Source organism: Podarcis tiliguerta (genome assembly GCF_965153285.1).
Source record: "Podarcis tiliguerta genome assembly, chromosome: 17".
NCBI lineage: Eukaryota > Metazoa > Chordata > Lepidosauria > Squamata > Lacertidae > Podarcis > Podarcis tiliguerta.
The window spans coordinates 26,333,202-26,354,882 of NC_139550.1; the positions used below are offsets into that span (position 1 = coordinate 26,333,202).

Sequence of the window (21,681 nt, forward strand, 5' to 3'; positions counted from 1 at the left end):
CACACGGGGGCAGCATTGACCTAACAGTGTGAACTTAATGCAGGCGAGAAACTCTGCAGAAACTTGGCAGCATGTCACAAAGAGGTTTCTCCATAGCAAAGCAGTGGAACCATTTTTCTTCTGCCTCTGTTACTTGAAATTCATTAAGGTATGCTTGCATTGCGAGGTGTGTGTGTGTGTGGTCAAGATGACACTCTTGACGCTCTGTGTCTCTCAGCCTGGACACTGAGGTCCAGCTCTGAGGGCCTTCTGGCGGTTCCCTCATTGCGAGAAGTGAGGTTACAGGGAATCAGACAGAGGGCCTTCTCAGTAGTGGCGCCCGCCCTGTGGAACACCCTCCCATCAAATGTCAAGGAAATAAACAACTATCTGACTTTTAGAAGACATCTGAAGGCAGCCCTGTTTAGGGAAGTTTTTAATATTTAATGCTGTATTGTTTTTAACACTCGATTGGAAGCCACCCAGAGTGGCTGGGGAAACTCAGCCAGATGGGCAGGGTATAAATAATAATAATAATAATAATAATAATAATAATAATAATAATAATTCCAGCTCTTATGATTCTATGGCTGTGACATGGGACTTTCCTGGACCTACTGCCCCCCCACCTGCCCCAGCTGATCCTGAGGCTGTGAGGTATAGTGTGAGGAGCTACATCTGTAAGTCACAGTGGGCAGAAATCAAGGAGGGACCCACCCCCTTGCCTAAGCCAATGTAGCCCTCTTGATTGAACCCAAAGTTAGTCCCCCTTACCTGTGATGATGACAACATACCAAAATTTTTTGGGGGAGGCTGCAAAACAGTTGAGCCAATAGGAGTTTGCACCTATGCCGCTCATCTAGGACCACCAGGGCAGATTTACCTGGGACCAACGTGGCCCCCTCCCCATTTGGGTTTGTTTTTTCATTTATTTTTGTTGCTGAAAGGCTTACCCGCTTTGAGGGACCCCTGCCCTTTTCTATTGTTTTGGGGTGTGCTTAGGTGTTTTACCTGTTTGGGGCAGTGGTCCTGACTGAGCACTGCCGATTTTTCCTCCTGTGAAACTACCCACGACAGTTTCTTTGACGTCTTAAAGGTTCCCCTGCACCAAAAAACATTGGGGCACCTCTTGCAAGTGCTTGTGATAAAAAAAAAGGCCAGTGTTTTAAAAGTCAATTGCCCAATTAATTACGGACGCTTAAAAATAATAATAAAAAATCTGATTCTTCAACTAAGCACTGTAACTGCCGCTTAAATATTGCAGCCCTGCATTAAATTAATTACTTAATTGCTGCTAGGATTTTAATAGCCAGAAAATGGGAAACACAAGAATTACCAACGGTAGAAGAATGGCAGATGAAGATGATGGAATTTATGGAGCTGGCTGATCTCACCGGGAGAATCTGCGACCAGAAAGAAGAGGAATACCAAGAAGACTGGAAGAAATTTAAAGACTATTTGAACGAATATTCTAATATTAAAGATATGTAATCACTTGAAAGAACCAATCAGGCCTAGGATTAAATTAGATTTAAATATATAAATAAGAAAATGTATTATAAGAAAGGTAAAGAAATTGGAACATGACTGCAATACTGTTTTATGAAATAATATATTGGAAACTGCTACATTCATATTAAGAGGAAATTCAGATGGAGGAGATTAGAGGAAGTCAACCAAAATGTTTATGAAAATGCATTTTAATGAATTAATTGAAATTTTTTTTCTGTTTAGGTATCTTGTTTGCTATTTTTTCTTCTTTTTCACTTTTCAATTGTGTTGTTGTATATTTTCTTTTTTCTTATGTCTATTGATGAAATTGAATAAATATTATAAAATAAAATAAATTAAATTAATTACTTAGTTAAGGAACAGGAAGACTTGTTCTCTGTGTATATGTATGTTTTTGCATTTGTCTGCCTTGCTTTCAGTGGTTCTGTGGCAGTCCATAACTCTTCCACTACCTTTCATCAGAAGCACCAGCCCATTCTGTACCTTGCGCAGAGCTGCCCTCGTCCAAGAAAGGTGCTCTGGTAAGAGGTTTAAGGATATATAAAGACGCTTGCATCAGGTTCCTGCCACTGAGAGATGTCCGGCTCCATGCAAGAGCCGCTCACAAGGTGGACGGCACATGGCTTCTCCCTGTGCGCGGCGGCTGTGCGTGAGAAAGAGGGCTCTGAGTTAATGAAACAAGCTTTACCTCAGACCTTGCTTAGCCAGTCAGAGAGGGCAGCTCCATCTGCAGTCCTCCCAGTTCTCAGTGCTGTTATCTCAGCCTGTGCTGTTTCCTAAATTGTGACTGACAGGTGTAGATGGATTTCCTCGCAAACGAAACCGTAGCTTTAGAATGGAAAAAGCTTATTTGCCCAATGTGGTGGGAGACTTCACAGAGCCGCTCAGTCAGAAGGGGGAACGTCAAACTGTGTCCGCAGCCCAAAGAATGTAAAAACCAGCAGAGTTGGACGCTGTGATTTGTAACTGGCAATTGCACTACACAGACATAAAGGTAAAGGGACCCCTGACCATTAGGTCCAGTCGTGACCGACTCTGGGGTTGCGGTTCTCATCTTGCTTTATTAGCCGATGGAGCCGGCGTACAGCTTCCGGGTCATGTGGCCAGCATGACTAAGCCGCTTCTGGCGAAGCAGAGCAGCGCACGGAAACACCGTTTACCTTCCCACCAGAGCGGTACCTATTTATCTACTTGCACTTTGACGTGCTTTCGAACTGCTAGGTTGGCAGGAGCAGGGACCGAGCAACGGGAGCTCACCCCGTCACGGGAATTCGAACCGCCGACCTTCTGATCGGCAAGTCCTAGGCTCTGTGGTTTAACCCACAGCGCCACCCGCAATTGCGCTACACAGACTTAGCACCAAGTAATTTCTGGTCCATTTTGCACCAAGGAGACACTTCTGTAAATTACGCAAGTGGATGCTAAAGTTTGTTGCGACAGTAAAGCCTTTACAGTGAAATATTAGGTATGTCTACTCAGAAGCAAGTCCAGCTGTGTTCAGTGAGATCTGCTCCCAGGGGATTGCCGTTCCTGTCTGTCCATTAGCCATTTAAGTCCACAGAGCCTATGTTGTGTGGGAGTAAGTCAAAATGACCCCCGTGTGACTTGCTTCAGAGTAGACGTACATAGAATGGCACTGCTACTTCTGTGTGTAATCTCTTACATAATTTGCTCACTTATTTTCCTACTTGCCTGAACCTATCAATCATTTCCTTCTTTAGTCCCACTTAAATGATGAATGCCTTATTTGCTACTTGGGTGCATAGCAACCGAATTGCTTTATCTATTTTATTTAAACACCAAGCTTCAAACGAGACTAGGTCCTGGTCTATGTATTCCCCCCGAGCCCCAAATCTTGGCACACCACCATCTCATTCCCCCAATGCTTTCTTTCTTTCTCTTGATCACTGTTGGCGCATATTCTGGTAGGATAGCTCAGCGGGCAGAGCATGAGGCTCTTAATCTCAGGGTTGTGGGTTTGAGTCCCACATGGGGCAAAATAATTCCTCATAGTCCCTTCCAACTCTACAGTTCTAGAATTCTCTATATATGGTGAAGGCTTATGACTTATGTGCATAGTCTGTGTGTCCCACCAGTGAGTTGATTCAAGTGTTTGGAACAACTGATCGCAAAGAGAGCAAAGTTCTTCCTGCCTGGGTTGATTCACATGCTCATCGGGCCCCCTCAAATACTCTCCTCATATCACAGGCCTTGAATGGACAATATGTTTGCTGAATATGTACCTTTTTACCTTGGTTTTTGACACTTTATTTTTAGGACCCACCATATACATATTTTTGTTTGTTTTTAACACTTGTAGTTGCAAGAACAGGTGCTAAGGAACACGACAATAGAGTTTGCCAGAGAATGTACTATCGAACATGTAAAAATTGACAAAACACATTTGCTGAAATTGTTAAGAAGCTGGAAACAACACTATCATCTCTTAGCTCAGCTCTTTTTTTAAAAAAACAAACCCTTGTCTTTGTAATAATTGCACGTCAATTTTTGTACAGTAACTGATGCAGGCACGAGACTGAAATTGGCAAAGGAGCTAATTAACCCTGTGCTGTACAAGTCTTAACAATAATGAGCTGCAGCCCTCTTCCTTAGTCAATGCCTCCCCCCAAACTACTTCCCCCCCCTTACAACCTCTTGCGAAATGCTTCAGTTCCTGCTATGAGTTGCCATCATGTCACACTGCCGACTTTAAATCACCAGATTTCCTGCATGTGCTCTTGAGCACTGTGACGTTAACATATGAGAGTGCTGGAGGTGAATTAGTTAAACAAGTTACCCAATCAGAACCCGGGGGTGGAGTCAGAGGGACTATAAAACCAGCTCTGGGAGGGGTGAAAGGGGAGTTCGTTGGGAGTTGGGTGGTTGGTTGGAGTGGGAGTGAATTGGGATAGAGTCTGTGGGTAGGTTGAGTTAGTGTAGTGAAATAGGTTGAGTCAGGAACAGTTAGGAGCTAGGAAGACAAGTAAATATCTGAGAGGTGGTTTAGTGAGTGAGATCAGGTAGTGGAAGTTATAGGTCTGGATAGGCACCCCATGATTGAAATTGACCGATACCGTTTATGAAACCACACGCTTGTTAAACTGCAATAAATAAACAGAAGTTTATGTTCCAATTTAAACCTGACTGGACTCAGTATTGTACCAGGTAGGGCCTGGGTGGTGGCAGCGAGAAATCAAGTGGTGGCACAGGGTGAAACGTCTGGGGACCCTGTGTGATCGCCACAAGCACACCTGTTGCTAAACACAGAGGTGCTGGCACAGTCCCATATGAGCCCGGCGCACTCTTCCTGGCACCTGCCAATGCTAATCTGGGTGAGATAGAGCTGCTTTTTCGAGGGGCTAAATTTCCTTCGCTGAGACTCTCTGCCTTTGGTCTGCTACCTGCCCCCTGTCCTCCATTAAAGCCTCTAGCAGGAAGCCTTGTGGGGCAGGCTTCAAGTCGCGAGAGAAGCTTAAGGGTGGCAGAGCAGCCTTGCACTTAATAAGCTATTTTGATAGATATTTTTGACTGTTGACTAGCTGAAGCCATCAGCAGGAAGTGGGCAGTGCGGGAAAGCCAAGCTCTTTGAGCACCCAGACTCCCTTGCCTACCTAGACGGGCACAGTTGCTGGACTTTCGAGGGACCACTAGCTTCAAAAAACAGAAAAGCATCTTGCTGAGAGACTACCATATGACTTCCTTGCTGCTAAGCAGCTTTCATCTAAAAATATCTAGGTCCGAAGTTGCTACAGCGATAATTGGAAACGTACCAATTTAAATCTCGGTGATGTGTTTGGTGCGATGACAACTATCTCTGGGGGGTGAGAGCTATGTCATGAACAGTACAGGGGCAGAGCCCAGAACAGGAACCTCGTGCCAAACTCCCTCCAGCAAAGAGTTCTAAATAAAGTTTATATATTTAAGAAGACACATTGCTCCTCTGCCCAAAGAAGCCTAGGCTTTGTTAGGTTTGCTGGGATCTGTAGCTTTGTGTGGTACAAACTATGTCTCCCAAGGTTCTTTGGGAGGTGGAGTTGGAGGAGAAAAAGAAAACACAGCCTTGTTTAGGTCGCTCACGTTTTAAATTTGTTCATTTATTTCCACACTTATATGATTTTTAAGTTACACAAGGTGCCTTATGAGGAGTTACAGGAACACAGAGTAGCTGTGGAAAAGTGTACACGAGTCACTATAATTAAAATTCAGTACTTATAGTGAAGAAATACATTCAGAAGAATATTTCTGCAACACTTATGTACAAATAAGAGCTTTCACACTATGTACAAATTTTTTATTCACAGAGAAAATACTGATTCATTTGTCCCATTTTCATTCGAGGAATAGCAATAAATAAATTCACATAAAAATAAATTATTATTTTGGGCCTGCATATATTAATTTCTTTTTTTTAAAAAAAAACCAAAACACAATTCTTTAAAATAAGTAAATAATTAGCAGCTTGAAATCAATACTCTCCCCCTAAGTAACAAAGGAAACATGGGTTTGCTTGCTTGGGATTTTTTAAAAAATACTCTATTAAAAAAATAATATATGATTGTCATTCATAACGCTTTATCAAAGTTTTCACAATCAATGGCTGATCTTGAGAAAGTGCAAATTTGTTACTGAACTGCAATTTACAGGATACTTATTCAGAAGTAGTTCTACTGACGTATGTAGAGCTATTCTGGAAAAAGTAATTTGCAAACTGCAGCAGTGGAACGACACAGGTACAGCTTTCCAGGTCATTCCCCCAATGACTAAATGTGATGTTGGAGGCTTTTGCAATATTAATTTCTGAAATCAACTTAAAAACAAAAAAAAGTTGCTATCAAGGTGGTAATCTGAACTTGGAGAATCAAATTTTTGGAATTACACCGGAGAAGGACTGCATGGAACCTCTGCTTTGTATGAATAAAGTTGAAGGATCAATCCCTGGGATCTCTTGTTAGGGCTAGGGAAGAAACTCAAAGAAGGTGCAGTCAGCTAGTAGAGACAGTACTGAACTAAATGGACCAATGGTCTAACTCTGTGTAAGGCATGCTGCCTAGGTTGGTGGGCAATGTTCCCTGTTAAAAAAGAAATGCAATTCGCATTGAGTGCCACTATCTACAGAACACCAGCAGCCTTCAGAGGCCCCCTGCAGTACTGTTAACAACCCGCTTTTTCAAATCAGAATGACGTGATTCTTCAGGGCTCTAAGGTAGACCCCTGGACTGTTAAGTCCAGTCAAAGGCGACTATGGGGTTGTGGCGCTCATCTTGCTTTCAGGCCAAGGGAGCCAGCATTTTCCCCCAGACAGCCTTCGGGGTCATGTAGCCTGCAGGACTAAACCGCTTCTGGCGCAACAGGACACTGTGATGGAAACCAGAGCGCACGGAAACACCATTTACCTTCCTGCTGCAGTGGTACCTATTTATCTACTTGCACTGGCGTGCTTTCGAACTGCTAGGTTGGCAGGAGCTGGAACAGAGCAACGGGAGCTCACCCCGTCGCGCAGATTCAAACCGCTGACCCTCGGATCGGCAAGCCCAAGAGGCTCAGCGGTTTAGACCACAGTGCCACCCCCGTCCCTGGTAATTCAGGGGTCTATGGCAGACTGAAATAACGCAAAGCTTCACATTTTGTTATTACTGAGGTCTCCAAGAGGTGGAAAGAGGGAGTGCTTACAGCACCCCCTTAAGAATTTAATTGGGGGAAAGCCATCACAGGCAACCGTGTAGAATTCCCTGTACACCTGAAAGATGGAACGCATTCCATCTCCATCAGGGATCAGTTACTTTATTTTCAGTTTGATACTCTTTCCCCATCACTTCTCACACAAAAAATTGGATCAATTTATATTTATATAACAGGGTGTCAGTTTTTCTATACTGTGCATAGATTAATTGGCATCTGTGAGATAGTTTGGTGCATGTTGCCCTGCAGTTGCTTTGCGATGCTGCAAGCTCCTGTCTGACAATGATTTGTTCTGCTGCTTTGTTCTGTTTCTTATCTGGCTTTTTGATGATAGCTAAGAAACACTGCAGAGTTTCAATGCTGCCTGCAGCTTGGAATGCCTTGTTGAGGCAGCAGGGCAGGTTGCAAAGGTGTTATCTACATAAGCCTATGGGCACCCATTCCTGTTACTTAGTTTTTGCATCTAACAGTGCAACCCTAAAGGTAAAAGGTAAAGGATCCCTGGATAGCTGGGTCCCGTCAAAGGCGACTAAGGGGTTGCGGCGCTCATGTCGCCTTCAGGGAGCTGGCTTTGTCTGCAGACTGCTTTCCGGGTCATGTGGCCAGCAGGACTAAACCGCTTCTGGCACAATGGAACACTGTGGCGGAAACCAGAGCGCACGGAAACGCAGTTTACCTTCCCGCCACAGCACAACCTATTTATCTACTCGTTACTTAGTGTTTGCATCTAACAGTGCAACCTTGTACAGGTCTATTCAGTCGCACCGAACGCAACGTTGCACTGTTACGGTCGCCTGGTCTGAACAAGGGTTCCTCTTGCCAGCTGTGCTCTCCCAAACATCACAGATGTTTGCAGGGTGGCGGCGGCAGATGCACACAGAGGGAGAAGAGGGAACCACAACTGTGCCAGCGCCGCTACTGCAAGTTTTTAGTCAAGTCTGGCTCACGGGTCTCATTTCCAGGATACAGGATTGCAGCCCAAGTGTGTGTGTTTAAATGAACCTGAAGCATGTTTGGGCGCAAGTTCCATTGGGGTCCACGCACTTTACATGCAAGCTGAATGTGTTTCTGTACACGAGAAATCTGCACTTAACGCCTAACATCTAACCATTTCGAACTTAATTCAAAATCGCCATCTACATCCATTCAAGTGACCGTCACTAGAGAAGCTTTTCCGTCTGCATGCAAAGAAAACCTCACTTGTATTACAGCTCTGATGGGGATGTCGGTACTAGTTTAAACTAGCAGGAGCTGAAGCACTCAGGGGACATTTTATTTTTAACTGCAGAAGGACCAGAAATTTGCAGAGAAAGCTATCAAGAGCAATGCACCACTTAAATCTCACTGGTGCTTCTCAAAGCAGGAACTGCAGCCCTTTACAATGGTGATGTGAAATTCAACCAAGCCTAATCTATGAGAAGTACTACTTTCTGTAATCTATAAAGGATCTCAGGCATACCTGACTACGGAGTTTTGAAAAGCATACAGTCATCTCACTGATATTAAAATGTCCAAGAAAGTATTGGGCAAAGTCTTGGATTAACAGAGGTCAGCCTGATGTTTCATAACTACACAGAATTAGACAGCATCAGGGCTGTTGTGTACTCTGCGCTAAAAACAAATTTTAATTAAGCGCCTAAGGAATTCAAGTCCTGCGCCAAGAAAAGCTGAATTCTGCAACTGGAATTAATTATGTTAATTTGCCTCTCTTTTTTTTCCTGAGAAGGGTCAAAGAGTTACTAAGAGAAGAGAAGTCATACGTCCTACTATTGGAAACTAAGCCTCCATTCTGGTTTCTGAGATTGTCTACGCTTTCAGTGGTCTAGGCCCTGATGGAGTTATTCTTCCCATTGTGTCTTGTAAATACATAGTTATGCCTTGACAGCACTAAGGGGGTAATCAGGGCACAAATAAACATGTGTGGCTGCACTTCATGTGCTGATGATGCCAATGATTTGTGCTACAAGGTTCTAATAACCTAATATTGCACTTTTACCTTTCCAAACAACTAGGAATGCTGAAGCCATGGAAACCGAGCGGTGGAAAGCACAGAACTCTGCGAGGAGCATCTCTGCCAAACGGAGGCTCCAGCCATTTGTTGGAACTGTTTGTTCCTAAGGTTCTCTGTCCCTCTCCAAATGTCACTGTGTTGTTCTGCAGAACCACCCACCCCACAGCTTCCTGCACAGTTGTCTCCCCAAATGGTGTTTTTGAAAAGCTAGCCTACTTCTGAGTCAGCGGCCTTTCTTCCTATGACATGCATTCCAAACCCTTAATCATAATCCTGCATCTGAAGCTGCTCCAATTTTAATGTGGATTTTGATTCCTGAGAGATGAAGTGCCGTACAGCTTCTTCCTACCCCAAAATGCAAATTCTCTCTCCCCCCTCCCAATGTCTTTATTGCAGGTGTGAATCTGCAAGTAAAGGCTACAAACAGCTATTGGATAAAAATGATCTATGATGTTTTGTCAGCCCACCCAACTCAAGCAAGTTAGTACATGCCAACTTCATCAATGCCATTACATCATTACCTTTAGAAGTGAAGCTACTGAACTGCAAAAGAAGAGAAAAAAACAGTTTTCCTCAGCTAATCATGCAAAGGATTGTTCAGCTTAAGAACTGCAACCAGTTTTTCCACAGAACCAGCTTATGGTCTTGCTGTTAGCATAAAAGGCTCTAAATGACTCGGGACTCAAGGACCTGAGGATCATCTTACTCACTGCCAACCGACCCAGGGATTACGATTGGCAGGAGATGCCCTGCTCTTCGTTTCATCCATGGCAGAAGGCAGAAGGGCAGTGGCATGAGATAGGGAGTTCTTGGTGACAGCGGCCCATAGATGGAACTGCCCTCACAGCTGACATTTTGAAAAGAAAGCTGAAGACCGCTATGGCAGGCATGTCCAACCAGTCGATCACGATCTACCAGTCGATTGCGGGGTGTCTGTGGTTGATCATGGTGGATCGTCCCCCCCCAAAGCTCACCCCCTCCAAAAAAACTCAACAACAGTAGATCACAGTCTCTTGCAAGTTGGATGTGCTTGTTCTATGGGCATGAACAAATTATACTTTAACTTTTCAAACAAAGATAAAAAGGGCCAAGATAAAAAGAAGTGCTTTGGGTATGTCCAAGGGCTTAGAGGCCTCCAGAGCAATCTCTGACCTCCCCCACAACCTCCCCACCCAGTGTCCTATCACAACCGATTTGCATTTCAGAAGAGATGTTTGTGAAACACAAGTGAAAGCTCCCTCTTTATGGGCAAACAGATCTTTGAATCCTAGCCCAGGTATTTTAACACAACGTACGGATATTAACTTGGGCTGCAATCCTGTGAGATGGCAGAAAGCCCTGCTAGATTCTGGAAGCTGGAGTAAACCTCAAGGAACATGCATAGAATTTACAACATGGCGGTATGTGTGTCAGTATCAAGCCCAGCCCTGGATGCAGCCCCAAAGGGCACAATGAACAAACAGGGCCTCAAAAGGGCACCAGGGATGTTCCAGGAAACAACAACAAACAAAAGTTTGCCCAGGAAGATGCTGTAGCAGCTTCGAAACAAGAAAGGAACAGCAGTTATGCTGCTAGTATTTGGTAATTTTCTTGCTTTCACTTGTTATCTCACTTTCCACCACTTTTGTTTTAATATGCCTAGGCTAATATCTAGGCTTGTTTTCTGTGATTTACCTGGATATAGCTATGCATGACTATAGCTATGTGCAGATGCATGAATACACAGAGTACAAAGGAAAGCGGAAGTGTGAGACGAACAGGAAAGCTCAGCATCAACATCTGCTGAGTCCTCAGTTATATGGTCTTAAGTATCATGTTTCCATGGCGCATGGGTGACCTAGGATATCAAGAACACTGGTAATAAATCACTCAAGGAACTGAGATGGCATGAGTTTTAACAAGGTAGAAGATGCTTCACAGATAAGTGCTGATTATTGTAGAAGGAAGGGCTGGTTTTTTTAAAAAAGCTTTTTACAGCTGTTCTATTTAATGCTGAGTCTTAGTAAATATGAAACCTCTTTTGCTTCTCCTTTGCTACTGTCCCTCTTCCTGGGGCTTCTACAGGAGATGGATGAAACTTTAATTGTTCACTGTCCCAATTAGATCTTCACATTTCTCAGCAATTTCAGAAAACGGCTTCAAACCACTTAGTTCCACATCCCTAGAAATGATTTACCTTCTCAAACATCCCCAGAGTTTTAGCAGAAAAGGAACGTGGAAGTGTGCACAGCAGTGCAGGTAACAAAAGGAAATAACCTATGGGATTTATCCGCTTCTGTTCTTGTCCCCATCATAGAGCAGTTTTGAAATTCTATTTTAAAAAGCTACACGGAAGCCACACTAGCATCTTTCATATGACAAGGCAAATGCACTAATGGAAACAGCATTTTAAATGACTTTGTATCCTTACAGTATTGCTGCACTACCAAAATGAGTATATTTACTTAGTAGTGGTACATTTTTATGTAAATGCTGTGGGCGATGGGAGTCCACACTTCAAATCCTCAGTGTGTGTTTTACCTGTGAGTACCTCAAAGATGTCTTGCTAATATATATATATATAGATGAAGAACAATAGCAAAAATGCAGAGATCCTTCTAAGGAAGCCAGAGCAAGCCAGGGTGCATCTTTTTGGGATTAAAGGCTGGTTCTCACATGCATGGACATCGCTTGACCTCGATGCTGCACACCTGAGTGTGCAAACTTCCGCCACTGGAAAAGTATTGTATAAGAGGCAATGCACAACCTCTGTGATATGCGACCTGTGATGCTTCTTTCACACATGTACATAATAGCTGCTTGCTGCTGGAGTAATGCTGTGATAAGCAGGAACATACAGGAGATGCAAGTATCCGAACTTTATTTTTTTGTTTAACTCGACTGGCCTCATATAAAGGTTATTGATTTCTCACAGTCTGGGTGTGTGTGGATCAACCCAACTTCTACTAATCTGCTCTAAACATCTGCACGCTTCTCAAACCTGCAGAGCCTCCGTGTCCACGCCACGTGCTAGCTGCACCGGAACAGCACACGATCCACGGAGAGTCGTCTCTTGTCTGTCGTTCGCTTCATGCTGACAGCACTGGGTACTGATAACTCTTTCTGTTACATTACATGAACAGATAAAATCCCAAACAGGAGAATTGCGTCTCCCAAAAGATGGATATCGGCATTTTCCTGTATGTTTATAAGATATTGCGTTCTCTCTCTCTCTTTGTGTAGCATGTATTTGTTAATATATAGATAGAGAGAGAAAGATGCACAGGAGCAGATCCTAGGTGTAGCATACGTAATAGCTTAACATTGTTATAAAATACATGCACAATACCTCCAACAGATAAGCAGCGGGACTTTCTCCAAGACCATGTTTCCGAAGCAGCCACATCACGGTTCAGCGACAGCAATTGTATGAGCTGAACTTCATGGCTTCAGCTCTCCCTCTCCCCACTGTTTTAAATTAGCGGGTTCAAAAGACGTTGCTTATCTTGTCTTGCAAGACTGTTTCTTTGTTCTTGTCTGATTCTGGTTTGGGCATTTGCTTTTGCAATTTGTGTGTGTGTGGGGGGGGGGAGGGTGTTGTTCAAGAAAGCAGCACCTCCTTCCTTGTCAAATAGACACAGGGCACACGATGATCCTGTCTTCTAGAAGGACGCTGACGATCAGGAACACAAAGTAAAGCCCAAACATGGTGAAGCCCAGGAATTTGTTCATCCTCCACTTGCAAGCCGCAATGGAGAGGATGACGAAGAGCAGCATGATGAAAAGGAGGACTATTGCGCAGAAGAGCCCGTTGCTGCTCACGGCCACGGGGACGAAATTGTTGATCACAGCGTAGAGGAGCCATGGCAGAGGAAGGCTGTTGGGGGAAGAGAGAGAGAGAGAGAGAGAGAGAGAGAGAGAGAGAGAATATTGGAAACGCTTTTGCAAAGGTAGGCTTTGCTAGCAACTGGAAGACAGTGTGATTTAGCTCACAGGCGACATTGGAAAGGCTAACAGTAGGGAGCCCGGAAACATTTCTTTGGAGAATGGTAGTGCATTAGAGTCTGGAGGAGACTCTTGAGAGTCCCATGGACTGCAAGAAGATTAAACCTCTCCATTCTGAAGGAAATCAGCCCTGAGTGCTCACTGGAAGGACAGATCCTGAAACTGAGGCTCCAAGACTTTGGCCACCTCATGAGAAGAGAAGACTCCCTGGAAAAGACCCTGATGTTGGGAAAGATGGAGGGCACTAGGAGAAGGGGACGACAGAGGACGAGATGGTTGGACAGTGTTCTCGAAGCTACCAACATGAGTTTGACCAAGCTGCGGGAGGCAGTGGAAGACAGGAGTGCCTGGTGTGCTGTGGTCCATGGGGTCACAAAGAGTCGGACATGACTAAATGACTAAACAACAACAAGTGCATTAGAAGGGGCAAAGGGTTTTCTGCCCCAGATGATGACGAGGAGGTTGCTGGCTGAGGTCCACTGCAAGGAGAACCAGCTTGTGTCACCTTGAGCACCACACCATTCTCTGGACAGTGGTCGAAGGCAGCAAAAGTGCATTTTGCCACACCATCAACACGGTGGCAGTGAAAGCTATATGATAAAGCCAACACCAACTAGCGTAAGAATGTCACATTTAACATGCCTTTATGTATGGCTCGGTTGTTAATATAAACCACTCACGTTTTATTTGTGATACACAGTTGTGTCTTATTTTAACTTGTTTTTAATCCAGATTTTAGAGCATTTTATTAGCTGGTGTTCAATTTACTCAGAGTAGACCCTTTCAAATGAATGTGCTTAACAAAGTCATGTTCACTGTTTTCAATGGGTCTGCTTTAGACTTAGTTTGAATACCACCCCCTGTTCCTATGTAAACCTCTTAAGAGATTTTTAGTATGATAAGTGGTAAAAATGATAAACAAATCCATGAAGAGAAGTAACTTTGAGGAGCTTTCACAGGTTGAAAACTACTTTTCCCTTGAGGTGTCGTATTTCTAATTTACATCTTTTCCCCAAAGTAGGAAGAAAGAACTGCAACTAATAACTGTAGTGTGAAGTGTCAATCTGTGTCTTAAGTTAAACCTGGGTGTTGCTGCTTTTTTAAAAAAAGAAAAACATTACTTACCCCACAGTGATGTCAAATATGTTACTTCCGACAGAGCTGGACACTGCCATGTCCCCCAGGCCTTTACGTGCCACAATAACACTGGTAATTAGATCAGGGATCGATGTGCCAGCAGCTAAAATCGTCAGACCCATGATTTCTTCGCTGATGCCAATGGTTTCTCCCACCTAAACACAAAATAATATGCTGAAATCATGGAAGCGAGAAACACTTCTTTGCGAAACATACTTTACTTAGCAGAGTAGAGAAGTATACTCTAGCCCAGGCCTAGGCAAACTCGGCCCTCCAGATGTTTTGGGACTACAGTTCCCATCATCCCTGACATGTTAGCTAGGGATGATGGGAGTTGTAGTCCCAAAACATCTGGAGGGCCGAGTTTGCCTATGCCTGCTCTAGTTTCTCTGTGTGCTTAATTCAGGGCTGACATCCTTAATGGAGCCGGTCGCCAGGAGGAAGAATGGTTACATGTCCAAGCAGACCTTCCCTTTGCTCTTTGGTGATTCCATCTTTAGTCTTAGCTGATCTATGAAGAGAGCTTTCCTTATTGACCTAATAACACCGATGGTCTTCTTTCAAAGGGCTTTCAGCATTTGTTACCTGTTCCCTTAGCTGGTCTGGCGTTCTTCAAGCTGTTAGGTCTGCTGATGATTTTGCTTTTGAGCACTGTGCTATTTTAGCTCCCCAACTCCACAGGTACATTTTTAGATATAAAAATTATCCTCAGAATTTCTTCTACAGATCTATAGCACTTTTTCAAATGAAGAGGGCCGTGCCTGGATACAGGGCCTTTTCGATTATGGCACCACTTGTCTGGCATCTTTCCAGCAGCAGCTGAAGAACTTTTTATTTTTCCAGGGTGGGTTTCTTCAGTACCCTGTTCTGTTTTTATGCTGAAATGGCTGTTTTACTTATTTTATGGTCTTGTTCTACAGCTCCATATCCCTTTCCTGTTTTAAGTTGCCCCGGAAGGTCTTAAATAACTGTACTAAATAAAAAAACAGCTTCCGTCCCCCATCCTTACATCCAGAGCTTCATTGTCAAGGTACAGAAGCAGAGTAAAAAAGCCATTAGATGTATCAAGTTACATTAGCATGTGATATAGTGAAACTTTCAGACCGGAATGGTTACACAGAAAACAGAGATGTATCTTTCACTTACTTGATGTGCCCACCAGACCATTAAGTAAGAAAATACTGCTATCCAAGAGATCGATCCGAAAAACGTTAAGGGGAAAAACTTCTTTGAGCTCTGAAAAACAGAAAGAATGGGAACAGTAAGTAGAGGTGCTACTAGTCCAAAGTCCACAAAATGAGGCATTCTACTGAAATTTTCCCAGATGTATACCGTATTTTTCGCCCTATAGGGCGCACTGGCCCATAGGGTGCACCTAGTTTTTTTTGGGGGGGGGGATAAAGGAAAAAAAAAATTATTTCCCCCCCAGGCGTGGGGCTTGGGCAGGGGAAGCCTGAGCTTCCCCTGACCCCAGCCCCCAGCCCCCAGAACAGGCTGCTATCTGCAAGCCTAGGGAGCCCGGCGGGAAGTCCCGCTGGGCTCCCAAGGCTTACGGACATCTGCCCGAAGCCCGGAGTGTGCTCCCCTGCGCTCCCCGGGTTTCGGGCTGCAGACTGCTGTCCGCAGTGGCGTAGTGTGGGTTGTCAGCACCCGGGGCAAGGCAAGTAATTTGCGCCCCCTAACCCATGGATTTGCGCCCCCTAATCCTAACCCCCAGAAGTTGCGCCTGGTGCGGCCGGCCCCCCCTGCACCCCCCACGCTACGCCACTGGCTGTCCGCAAGCCTTGGGATCCCAGCGGGAACTCCCGCCGGGCTCCCAAGGCTTGCGGATAGCTTCCTGAAGCCCGGAGAGCAAGAGGGGTCGGCGCGCACCGACCCCTCTCGCTCTCCAGGCTTCAGCGAAAGCCTGCATTCGCCCCATAGGATGCACACACGTTTCCCCTTTATCTTTGGAGGGGAAAAAGTGCGTCCTATAGGGCGAAAAACACGGTAATCTGTTTTGCTTCTTTGTGCATGGCCAATCCACCCCAACCACATTTTTATCCTTCTGACTTAATCCCTCAAGGCAGACAGAAATAATCAGAAGGAATGCTCCTGTAATAAACCTTTTCATAATTTAATCCTTTATGCATCCAGGAGCCGGCCCTTGCAATTTGCTGAATGTTGTTACCCCCCTCCTTTAGTTTTGAAATGCCCCTGTGTCTTGGAAGCACATTTCCACAAGATCTTTGCATCTCTAATGTGAGAGAGGGCATGGCAAAAGGGTTCTGAAAGGATTAGTTGAAACTATCTATTGGCTATTTCCCGTCTGAACATTTCCTTCCAGAAAAAATGCACGACTTTTTTGGTAATGCGTATTGGAAAGAACCTAGCACCTTCCTTATTACTGGCCAGCTTTCCTGCCGTCATGGCAATAGGACATGCTGACAAGTATTTTTTATAAAGCAAATATCCAATTTCCACCCTGACAACACCAATTGGATTCAGCAACTTGAAGGAAGATTAAATGGCTCAGTGCAGCTGATATGCAGTGCTTCATCTGAGCAATTTAGATTTCCTTGATGCACATTTCAGCTCTTAAATTATGAAGTGCAATACATTAAAACTAGAGCGACAACCTTTAAACATTAGGTTAATCAATTCAAAAGCTCCCCAAATAACCGGGCAGCACATTTTAATAATGTTAATTATTTTAACTCTAAGTGCTTTTGTGTAAGTACGTGCGGAAAAATAATTAACATTATTAAAATGTGCTGTCTAGCGAGCTTTGAATACAGCTCATCTACAGATGATAGGCACCATCAAAGAAGATGCATTTATTCTTCACAGGAGGTAATGCCTCTCCTACAATGGTATCACTTGTGAAAATACACCCACGTCCCCCAAAGCATGAAGAATGAATTACCAGTTTGATTAAAGCCAATCCATAATTGACTAAGATTTCTTTAACGGGGTGACAGTCATTATTACTACCAAATAACTTTTGATAAAACAAACGAGTTGTTCCTTAAAGCATGAATGAGCAGCACGAATACATTGCTAGAAATACGTGAATTAATTAAGATTTCTTTGGAAAACGTGCCCAAATAGGTTTTGAGAACAACAACAAAAAAGGCGTACAGGGACATCATTTGAATCAGAGTTAGTACATTCCTCAATCCCAGCTGGTTTGCACTGGCCCTGCTTTGCTAAGAGAATTTCTCTTTAAATATTTAATCTGTCTACAGTGGAGTCCAAACTTTTTTCAAAGAGGGCCAGAATTGATGAAATAACGGACCGTGGCTTTTTTTAGGATTGAAGTTGTTGAGCTTTTTTATGATTTCCCCCCAAAGTTGTTGAGCTTTTATTAGGATTGAAGTTATGGAGGTTTTTTTTAAGGATTTTACCCCAGGAAATAAACTGCCACAGGGGTCAGATTAAACCAACCGGCAGGCCAGATTAGGCCCCTGAAATGGACTTTGGACATGCCTGATCTACGCTGTATGATGGTGCAACAAGTTGCATTGCTGCTCATTTGTGCATGTAAAGGTAAAGGGACCCCTGACCATTAGGTCCAGTTGTGACTGACTCTGGGGTTGCGGCGCTCATCTTGCTTTATTGGCCAAGGGAGCCGGCGTACAGCTTCCGGGTCATGTGGCCAGCATGACTAAGCCGCTTCTGGAGAAGCAGAGCAGCGCACGGAAACGCCGTTTACCTTTTCCCGCTGGAGTAGTACCTATTTATCTACTTGCACTTTGACGTGCTTTCGAACTGCTAGGTTGGCAGGAGCAGGGACCGAGCAACGGGAGCTCACCCCGTCGCGGGGATTCAGACCGCCGACCTTCTGATCGGCAAGTCCTAGGCTCTGTGGTTTAACCCACAGCGCCACCCGCTTCCCTGTGTTAAAGCCTACTTTAAGGGAAATACATAACGGGGCTAAAAAATACCACTGTTGGCATTTCTAAAGGAGAGGAAGTCCTTCCATATTCACAAACACCTCCTTATGGTGAGCATCCTAATTCACCAGGCTGCTCGGCTCCCTCCATGTCCAAGCTCAAGGACTACTTTCTTAGCAAAACTGTTTCTGAAATATCGAACTCTCCTCTTCCATCCCAAGACTTGTACACCTATTCGTAGTCACTTCCCTATCCTTGGGCTTGTCTGTCAATTGTAAGCTGATAGCCTTTCAGATGAGAATGTAGGCATGATTTAGCCTGAAATAAAATGTGTAAGTCTTATGTGGTTAGAGAGTTAAGCAACTGCACTGGTTGGGAATCAATGGGACTTAAACGTGCTTAACTTGGGCTGGATTGCACCAGGCGGAACAACTCTGTCTTACAGGCCCTGCAGAAAGAAATCAGATCCCGTAGGGCCCTGGTCTCATGAGACAAAGCGTTCCATCAGGCCGGAGCCAGTGTTGAAAAGGCCCTGGGCTCTGGCTGAAGCTAATCTAACTTCCTTAGGGCCCGGGACCACTAGGGTGTTGCTATTTATGGACCTTAAGGTCCTCCCTGAGGCATACCGGAGAGGCAGTCCTGTAGGTACGAGAGCTCAAGGCCGTGAAGGGCTTTAAATTAAAAACAAAAAACGGAATTTATTTCCAGGAAAGAACTGGTGTGCTGCCTTGATTCTATTATGGAAAACACTTTATCCAAATGAATGCAGAAAGTTCTGCAGAAGAGGGGACTGAAGGATACACAAACTGTTGGGCGCCTGCAGAATCCAAGGGGGACTATTTCTTATGCATATGTACTGATAATAGACATCTAAAGAAACAGCCACAGGGACCAACATGAAAGGACTATTCATGCCGTATTTTATAGGTTGCCATTAAATATTTACATAGGTAAATGGCAATATATTCACAGCTATTGTCTGCCAGGTTAAGAACGGCTCAAACCAAATGTCATTCATGCAGCAACTCTTGCCGGGTATTTTCCCCACCAAGAAATTTAACGGAGGCAAAGGGATCATGAACTTAGTTACAGATCCCTAACAACCGTACATATCTTGAGAAGATCTGCTACTTTGAAACAGGACGATACCTGTTATGCCTATCGGTATGGTTGCTCGAGAGCGATCAGGCAAGGTCCCTCAGTGGTCTTTTCAAAGGCTTTATTATTGGCCATAGCTGTCAAGTGTCCCTTATTTGAAGTCCCTTATTCCAGCGCCATGTCCCGCTGCTGTCCCTTATTGATGGATGTCCCTTAAATGGCCCTTAAATGATGTCCCTTAAATTTCAAAGGAAGCAGCTCCTCTCCCTCCCTCCCTGCTGGTCAGGGAGGAGGGAGGCTCCAACTGTGTTGCTTGGCTGTGTTGCTCACCCAATAAGAAGCCTAAGAACGACTGGGGGGTGGAGCTTGAATGCCTTGTGTGTGGCTAGTTAATGCAAGCTGAGGGGTTTTTTGAATGCTGGACGCCATTTTGTTGCGCTGAGGCTGCATAGGCCTTGTGGTACATGCGGTTCAGATTCTATTCAGTTGAACCTCTGGTTACAAAGTTGGTTGGACAGTGTTCTCGAAGCTACCAGCATGAGTTTGACCAGACTGCAGGAGGACAGGAAGATTGGAGTGCCTGGAACAGGTGAGGTTGCAGGCCCCTTATTTTAGCCGCTGGTCCCTTATTTTCAAGGCTGCTGGCCCCTTATTTTCAAATCTGTAAATTGACAGCTATGTTATTGGTGCAAAACATTTACAATGCAGAACGCCTCTATTCCATGTCTTGCTCACTCACTAGCAGAATCTGAGAGCGGGCGGTCCTTAAACTTTCCCCAGCAGAGTAGTCTCTTGACCCCCAACCGATGCCTCCCGCCTCTGCGTGAAAGCCTACTGCGCAGGGAAGGCTTGGGTAAAGGGGGGCCTCCCTCCTCCCCGCTTTGCTCAGGCACGGTGTCCTGGCACTGCCTTGCATCCTCCAAGCCCTGCAGCTCTTCCCCACTAGAGGCGGGGCTTCCTTCCTCCGCTGAGGAAGTGCTGCTTCCCACGATCTTTGGAGGCTCCTTGTAACCCAGCTGCTCTTCCCCCTCTCGCCTCTGAGCTGATGGCAGTTCCCTGACAATACCCAATATTTCAAATCCTATACAAAAAGGGAAGAATCATTGCACTGCTTACAGGGTTTCTGACGTCAGGCAGGGTGGCCCATAATGGAAAAACGATGGGGAGAATAGCCAGATAGGTGAGCTGTTTGCGGGGCGTGTCGGGCCAGGCCAGGCTGAGGGGCTGATCTTCATCCTCCTCTTCCTGTTACAAGGGAGAGAAATTGCGATAATGTTAATTTGGCTGCAAAACGGAAAGTGGTGCTTTTTATGTTGCACACCGCCCTGGGATTTTCAGATGAAGGGTGGTAAATAATAACAAAGGTAGTAATAGTAAATATAATAATAATAATACTAGCATAAAAGCTATACAAGTTTTAGCATCTTATGATATAAGAAAGGTAATAGTTACAAATCAGTCTTGGGTCCCAACTATGTACACTTTTCACTGAATTTCCTTTTTTAAAAAAAATATTTATTTTTTTGCAATATGATATAACCCAGATTTTGGATGACAAAGCAGCAGAAACTTATTTCAGTGAATTTGCTTTGCTTCTGCTAGTAATGGGGAGCAGCAAAAAACTTCACAGAGCACTGAATAATCAAAACTTCTCCCTCCTCTTTCCCACCCAGCTCCTGAACATTCACCAAACATTTCCCATTCCTGTTCAGCAATAAGGGCTAAAAAGGTGCTTTGAAAAAATGGAGCATGTGCCCAGAATGTGTGATTCTGTGTTCTATAAATAGTGCAGAGCCCATTCAACGCTGCATGTGCTCACAAAGGATTGTGGGGTGGGGGGACCACCTGTACTGTGAAAACTCACTTTCTAGCCTAGAGGCTATTCACTACGTAGAATGTTTGGACAGGAGAATCAGTTACAATTCAGCCATAAAAACTTTGCACCTACTTAATATTTCTTAATCTAAACAACTCTGCAAGGCTTTTAATGATGGGGGAAATAGGATTCCTGTACAGGCTACAGAACTGCTAATTCCCAATTAGGATATAGTTTAACATGTGTTTTGGTCCATAATAGTCTTGCTTCAAACTGGCTCCCAGTATGTTTCCGAGCACAATTCAAAGTGTTGGTGCTGACCTTTAAAGCCCTAAACGGCCTTGGTCCAGTATACCTGAAGGAGCATCTCCACCTCCATCGTTCTGCCCGGACACTGAGGTCCAGCACCGAGGGCCTTCTGGGGGTTCCCTCACTGCTAGAAGTCAAGTTACAGGGAACCAGGCAGAGGGCCTTCTCAGTAGTGGCACCCACCCATGGAACGCCCTCCCACCAGATGTCAAAGAGAAAAACAACTACCAGACTTTCAGAAGACATCTGAAGTTTAGGGAAGCTTTTAATGTTTAATAGGT

At 44.5% G+C, this 21,681-nt stretch overlaps 2 protein-coding genes across 2 annotated transcripts in view; one reads left to right on the forward strand and one right to left on the reverse strand.

Moving 5' to 3' along the window:
* ACER2 (alkaline ceramidase 2) overlaps positions 1–21,681 on the forward strand; it is a 130,213-nt gene that overhangs the window by 20,842 nt on the left and 87,690 nt on the right. The gene's annotated exons all lie outside the window — the stretch shown is intronic.
* Positions 11,146–21,681, reverse strand: part of SLC24A2 (solute carrier family 24 member 2) — an 85,047-nt gene continuing 74,511 nt past the window's right edge. The window contains exons 8-11 of the mRNA XM_083420922.1: positions 20,392–20,520; positions 15,449–15,538; positions 14,291–14,457; positions 11,146–13,037 (exon numbers count right to left, since the gene is read on the reverse strand). Of these exons, the coding sequence (XP_083277048.1) occupies positions 12,788–13,037; positions 14,291–14,457; positions 15,449–15,538; positions 20,392–20,520 (636 nt within the window). The 3' untranslated portion in view covers positions 11,146–12,787. The remainder of the gene's footprint in view (positions 13,038–14,290; positions 14,458–15,448; positions 15,539–20,391; positions 20,521–21,681) is intronic.